The sequence below is a fragment of the Chaetura pelagica genome, unplaced genomic scaffold (assembly GCF_000747805.2).
Source record: "Chaetura pelagica isolate M959 unplaced genomic scaffold, ChaPel_1.0 scaffold132, whole genome shotgun sequence".
In the NCBI taxonomy this organism is placed as follows: Eukaryota; Metazoa; Chordata; class Aves; order Apodiformes; family Apodidae; genus Chaetura; species Chaetura pelagica.
Window position 1 is genome coordinate 3,008,141 of NW_009952709.1, and position 5,840 is coordinate 3,013,980.

Below are 5,840 nucleotides of genomic sequence, written 5' to 3' on the forward strand. Positions count from 1 at the left end.
CTGAGCAGACACCAGAGCCACACACCACTCGGCTTCAGGAAGCTGGAGAGCATGTGGAATAGAAGAGGTGGATTCAGTGAAGCATCACAGCTCCTGTGCACACAGGGGACTCAGCCAAGGGCTGCAACAGATGTGTTTTAACCCATGCCACTGAGCTATTTGGGATCTGTCTCGGATTGCTCCAGCACTGCTTCAAGTGTCTTCCTGACAGAAGCCCAACAATAACAATTAGCATCACAGAAGGAGCAGCAGGCTGCTGCCAGCATTAGCACACTCTTGAGCACCAAGGCTTTCCATTCCACTTTTCATCCCAGCTCTGCATAAGGCAGAGGTCAATCAACATTAATCAGCCTTGTTCTGGGCCAGCTCCTTTAGCACACTGAGCTTGTTTAACTACAATCACTACCATGGGTTCCCCCTACTCAGCACCTTTGCCTCAGTCCTTCAGCTCACCAAAATCAAGCATGTTCAGTGCAGGATGAGAGAGACTAAGGCTGGCCAAGCTGAGATGGCCTCCAGACCCTACAGGAGATGAGGCTGGCCAGACAGGTCTTGGTGAGTATTTGCTGCAGATGGGACCCTTGTGTTGTTATTCTGAAGTCTATCTGAATCCCCTTCTATCCTCATCTTCATTTCTTAGGAAGGGGTTTCCATCTCTCCAAGGCTCCTGAAACACACTCTACCAGAGCCTGTGGGTTGGTTCAGGATCACCCTGGGGAAACCCTGTCTGAGCCAGCAAAGGGAATGTAAATGTGAGGCTCCTGCTCAGAACATGAACACACTCCAAGGAAAGGCTCTGGAAGGGATCCTGATGACTTCCATATTATTTCCAGTAAATTTTGTGCTGAGTCTTGGCATAAACACCGGAAATGAATAGGCTAGGTCAGGAATGTAAATAAAGTGAAACATTGGGATTTAATCTAATCTATAATTATACTATCTGTGGTGCAGGGAAGAAGTTGGTGTGTTTGGACTGCAGCTCCATTGAGGAGCTGGAGGGGGTTTTCATTTCCCTTTCCAAAATTTCCCTGTTTGGCTGAGGGATACTTCATGTCTCCCAAGTTTCGGAACTGAACGTGCTGGGTTGGCAAAGCTGCTTCCCGGCAGCCGGTCAGGTACAGCTCAGCAAAGAGGCATCCCCAGGCACTCAAGGAATGATGGGGTAAGAAGTTGAGATGGATGAGCATGTGAGATGGCAGAACTGGGCTGAAGGCTCAGGGAGGCTGCAGGATCCACAGGGGAAACTCCTGTCTCTGCAGCAACAAGAGGGGTTTGTAAGGTGCTGAGCTATAAGCAATGTAAACTCAGTCCTCCAGGCTGTGTTTGACCTCTGAGACAAGCCAGAGATCTTTGTCTTGACTGGTTTTTGGTGCTTGCTGCATCACCAGTTGCCTGTCATGACAGGGCTCTCCCAAGCTCTCAAATCATCAGTCTGGCTGCCATTAACTATTGGTCCATGCAAGACAAGCACTTAACAGACACATAGACATCTCTTCCTCTGCCTTCCTCACCCCATCCTTTTCCAGATCCACCCAGGAGGAAACTTGACAGACTGCTCTAGTCTAGCTGACCTCGGCGGAGAATAATCCCCTCTCCTGTGATGCATTTTGCAAGAATTAGAATACTTTTTGTTTTTTTAAGAGCATAAACCAAACTGGACAGTCTTCAAGGACCATCCTCAGTGTCCTTGCGTGACTGCAAATGAGCACATTGACAAGACTGCAGCACCCATCCCCACCAGAGGCACCCCTGTCTGACAGACCAGCAGGAGTGTCCATCCATGTAGGACCACACATGGAGCACACAGATCTCTGTTGACATGAACTACTTTCCCTCTGAAAACCCTCATTGCAGGGACTAGCTTCTCAACCCCAAGGTACTATGGGCAGGGAAAAGGGCCGACAGAAAACATATTTTCATCAGACTGAAATTGCACAGGACAAAGAAATTAGTTCTCCTTTTGTTCGTTTATGTTTTGAAATTACAGAAGTATCAAAAGCAGAAGAATCAATCAGACTTTGTTGATTTGTTTGCTTGTAGAGCTTGTTTTGTTTTGTTTTGTTTTTCATATTCAAGCCCAATTTTCATGTCAGGCTAGGAATACTCCAAAGAAAAGGTCAACAGCTGAGTGGAATTGCTGTAGGTACCACAGAAGAAAAGGGACAGGATGTCTGACACATTTACAAGGCAGAAGAGACTCCCATGATCTCACAGTCCCCTCTCTTGGTTTACATGATACCCTCAGACTACTGAACACATAAAAACACTTGCTTTTGAATAACTCTGATCCTGCAGAGATTCTGTGTGAATTACCAAATCATAAAGGTTGGAAGGGACCTTAAAGATAATCTAGTTCCAACCCCCCTACCATAAGCAGGGAACCCTCCCACTAAACCTCCTCCAACCTGGCCTTAAAAACCTCCAGGGATGGAGCATCAACAACCTCCTTAGGCAGCCCATTCCAGTTCCTCACCACCCTTAGAGTGAAGAATTTCTTCATTATATCTAACCTGTGTGCTCACCTAACAGCCTAGAGAGAAGTGCAGGTCCCTGCCAAGTGGCTATTTTTTTACAGAAACAAGTGAAACAAGCAGAAGAAATTCAGTTTAAGAAATGACCCTGTGCCCGTGTTTCTGTTGTTGTTACATCTGTGCAGGCTCAGAACAGAGTGTTAGCCTCACATTTCACTGTTTTGGCTTTCTTCATGCTGTGTTGCAACTGCATGGACATCCAAAGAGAGGGATATTTCATGCATGTGCCTATGAAGCTGAGAATGCCCAGATGCTAAGTGAACACATGCTGGTTAGGTCCCAGGCTGGAGCCAACATGCGTGTGCTGGATATACATGGAACATGTCCCTGCAAACACGTTGTACACTGGGTACACTGGTCCAGGCTGGTGTGCTAAGACACAGCAGATGTGCTGCACTGTGTGAGAGCACACTGAGCATTAGCTACGGGGTGGAGTCAACACTGTGTGTCACCCCAAGGCCTGTGCCTCAGAAGGACAAAGTCCAAAGTCTCCTGATGCCAGAGGACTGCTGCCTGCTGGCTGACAGACAGCTCATCTGCCTCTTCCAGGAGCACCTGCCGAGAGCAGGAGCTACCTGTAGCCATCCCCAGGACATGGGGCATCACCAATTCTGCTTACCCCCTCCATAGCAATGTGTCTCATGACCATGAGGCAGAAGCCTGACCAAAGGGATGACACAACCCTGGACAAAACCTGCCTTCCATCCAGGGCTCTCCCAGCCCTTTGCAGACATCAGGAATTAGATCATAGAGCCCCTCAAGCCACGAGTGAGTGCAATTATCCCTGCCCAGCAGATGGGAAAGATTATTTGGCAGCCCAGGCCGCTCAAGAGCCAGACCTTCTGGCTCCCAGCTCCATGCATCCACCTCAGCAGCAGTCACCCCATCCAACCCAGCAGCTCTTCCCTCTCCCAGTGCCCCTGGCAGCCCTAAGCCCAATAGCTCAGAGCTCACAACCAGACGAGTTTATGGGCGGCAGGTTATTAGCAAGCTCTGTCATTGCTCCAGCCTCTCCCTGGCACCTTTTCAGCACAGTCCAGTTCCCAGAGATATTAATAATTATATTTATGTGTTATATTTATTTAACAAGAAAACATTCTAAATTGTTAAATGGCCAGAGGTATCACTTGGAGCCCACTCCTGGACACAGCTCTTCTCAAGAGATGCATAATGTAAAGGCTTCTCCTTCCTCAGAGGCTGTCAGCATACTTATCTGGGGGGGGGGAGCAGTGGAGGGGGAGGCAAAGGGAAAGTATTAATCAAGATCTTTATAAGTTCTGTCTGACAGACCATTTGCCAGCTCTCGCTTTAAATGCTTTTGTGGTCCCATAAAAAGTTTCATTACTCACTACAAAATGTGTTTTAATTATTACAGTCGCTCTGACATTAAGCCCTGAGTGTTTCTCTCTTGCTCACTGTGTCTCTCCTCTGTTTCCTTGCCTTTTTTTCCTCTCTTTTTTTCTCTCTTACTCTCCTGCCATCCCTCCCAAGACAGAGGATATCCTGAATAACAAGCCAGGTTGAAAAGCCCAGACGTCCTCCCAAATAATATTGAATAATGAATTAATATTCACATCCTGAAATTATCTCTTTGCTTTGGATACTAATTACTCCATAGGATCAAGACAGAAATCCATTCCCTATTCTCAAAAACATCTCAGATGAATCAGGTGAAGAACATCATCAGCACTGCCATGGCCAAGCATCCCTGAAGAATTGACTGGGCAGGAAACAGATGGATTTGGTGTCTCTCTGATCTAGTATATGCGTCCTACACATGCACATACACTATAAACAGCAACTTACATATATATATAAAAACAACACCAACCACATTTTTGATACCTGGCTATTTTGGTCCAGAGTGGGCAATTTGCTTCAGTCTACATTAGCTCATCTAATCCATGAGAAACAACCATATCCCACCAGGCATGGATCTGGAAGCCCAGCACACTGAAAACATGAGTTATTCCAGTGGAGTCTTCCCCAAACTCCCAGTGCCTCCAGTGCTTTACTGGCAGACACTGGTTTTCCATTTCAGTACCCAAGCCTAATACCCAAAGCAACAAAGAGAACCTCATCATTTGTCCAGTGTCTGGTGTAACGTAGTGCCGACCAAAAAGGTTAATAATTCAATAAGAGCACTGGACACCCCTCCCCTTGCCCCCAGCCCCTTCCCACATGTGTTTCCTTACTTGTACAGACCATCTGGTTCCAGGCACTTGAAAATGACTGAATAGATGCTGGTTTCAGGGATGTCTCCATGGCTCCTACCCGCTGCCACACAGGATGTTGCAAGTCCAGAAAGCAAATCATCCGCGAAACTCAAGGATTCTCCTGGAGAGCAAAGAGATGAGCCAGAGCAAAACATCAATACAGGAGTAAAATTCTGACTGAGCATTTCAAAAACACTGCAGAAATGCACCCACACAGCACAGACAATCAATGAAGTCTCCCTAGCTATGGCCGGTGGGAATAGCCCCAAGCCTATATGAAGAGTATCACCTATAGACAAACCAAGTAGGAAACATCCCTGGGTCATCAACCATCATAAGGACCCAGGGCAGAACTGGGGACAAGTGTTAAGTCATGGGCTGGGCAGTGGGAGGGTGCACCCACAGAGGCAACGTGGACTCACTGCCAACCCCACAGACAGGACCACCACCCAAGGACAGGCTCCAGGTCCTCAGGAGAGCCAGAAGCTTGTTGAAATAGGGCTGTCCTAACTGCACATTCCTTTCTTAAAGGAGACATGTTTGATATTTTCTTCAAAATCTACCTGGCACAGTGCTATATGTATCTGAAATGTTAGCTTTTTAGGAAAGGAGACATTTTTAGAGCATGGATGGAATAGCTAGGTTGTGCTAGGTTGTTATTTTTTCATTCCATGAAAATCAGTAGCTCTGCATTCCCTTTCATGTTCACTCTGCCAGCTCCTGGAGCTCTGACTGGAGCTCCCTCAGCTGTGCTGAAAAACACTCACCCCTTTACAAGCATTCAAAGAAAAAACCAAACAAACACACAAAACTAATTGAAAATGCTGGAAACACTTTTTTTTTTTTTTTTTTTTTTTTTTTGTCTTCTGATTTATAAAGCTTATTAAACACTTAGATCATGACCCAGTTGAAACTGAAAATGTTCCATTTATTAAGCATTTTGGGCCTAACTCTCCACTGCCATGCAACCTGTCTCTTTGCCCTGGCCAGGCTCTCTATCTGCTGGAGCTCGTTGCATTCAATGCCCATTTTGCATCAGTGTAGCTGAAGGCCAAGGAACTCAGCAGTAAAAAACCCAGAGCAGCTGCCCTGG

General features: G+C 46.6%; 1 protein-coding gene across 1 annotated transcript in view; it reads right to left on the reverse strand.

Moving 5' to 3' along the window:
- Positions 1 to 4,868, reverse strand: part of LOC104385858 (astrotactin-2-like) — a gene marked incomplete at its 5' end in the record, with an annotated part of 35,963 nt that extends 31,095 nt beyond the window's left edge. Inside the window, 1 exon segment of the mRNA XM_009994357.1 lies at positions 4,727 to 4,868. Within this exon segment, the coding sequence (XP_009992659.1) occupies positions 4,727 to 4,868 (142 nt within the window).
- Positions 4,869 to 5,840: the final 972 nt, after the last annotated feature.